We start from the raw sequence: 839 nt of genomic DNA on the forward strand, positions 1-839 counted from the left end.
GTGGTGGTGGTGGTGGTGGTGGTTAGTGGTGGTGGTGGTGGTGGTGGGGGTTTATACTTATTATTATTATTATTATTATTATTATTATTTGTCATTGTCTTGTTGTTGTTGTTGTTGTTGTTGTTGTTGTTGTTGTTGTTGTTGTTATTATTCTTTTTCTTTTGTCTCTTCTTCTTGTTATTCTTTTATCCTTTTTCCTTATCTGCTTCTTTTCTTGTTTTTGTTCTTCCTGTTTTTCTTCTTTTCCTTCTACTTTTCCTTCTTTCTTTCTTACCACCACCACCACCACCACCACCACCACCACCACCACCACCACCACCACCCTCTGGAAGCACTAATCCACTCTTTCCCGCACCATTAGATAGAAGAGCAGTGTAGGATCGGGCACAAGGCGGAGATACAAGGCTTAACACACGTGGCTCCTGACTACCTCACCATTACCTACCTGCCCGCCAAGCTCAAGAACGGGGGGTGGGTGGCCTGACGAGGAGGAGGAGGAGGAGGAGGAGGAGGAGGAGGAGGAGGAGGAGGAGGAAGAAGAAGAAGAAGAAGAATAGATAAAAGGATGAATTATTTCGTCTTTCTTATTCGTTTTATTATGTTTTTTTTTATGTTTTGTTCCTTGTAAGATGAACAGAAAGAAGAGGAGGAGGAGGAGGAGGAGGAGGAGGAGGAGGAGGAGGAGGAGATGGAGGAGGAGGAGGAGGAAGAAGAAGAAGAACAGAACACAGTAGGAAAAGAAGTTGCTAATGATGAAGAAGAAGCAAAAATAAAAGAAAAAGAAAAAAAAAGAAAGAAAAAATTGGATAATGAAAAGAGAACAGATTGGAGAGTAAAGA

The 839-nt window shown here is 41.8% G+C and overlaps 1 protein-coding gene across 1 annotated transcript in view; it reads left to right on the forward strand.

Moving 5' to 3' along the window:
- The window catches only part of LOC123512757 (meiotic recombination protein SPO11-like), a 17,193-nt gene extending 16,699 nt beyond the window's left edge, over positions 1-494 (forward strand). The window contains exon 7 of the mRNA XM_045269332.1: positions 362-494. Coding sequence (XP_045125267.1) covers positions 362-484 — 123 coding nt within the window. The 3' untranslated portion in view covers positions 485-494. The remainder of the gene's footprint in view (positions 1-361) is intronic.
- The last annotated feature ends 345 nt before the right edge of the window (positions 495-839 follow it).

The sequence above is a fragment of the Portunus trituberculatus genome, chromosome 34, assembly GCF_017591435.1.
Source record: "Portunus trituberculatus isolate SZX2019 chromosome 34, ASM1759143v1, whole genome shotgun sequence".
NCBI lineage: Eukaryota > Metazoa > Arthropoda > Malacostraca > Decapoda > Portunidae > Portunus > Portunus trituberculatus.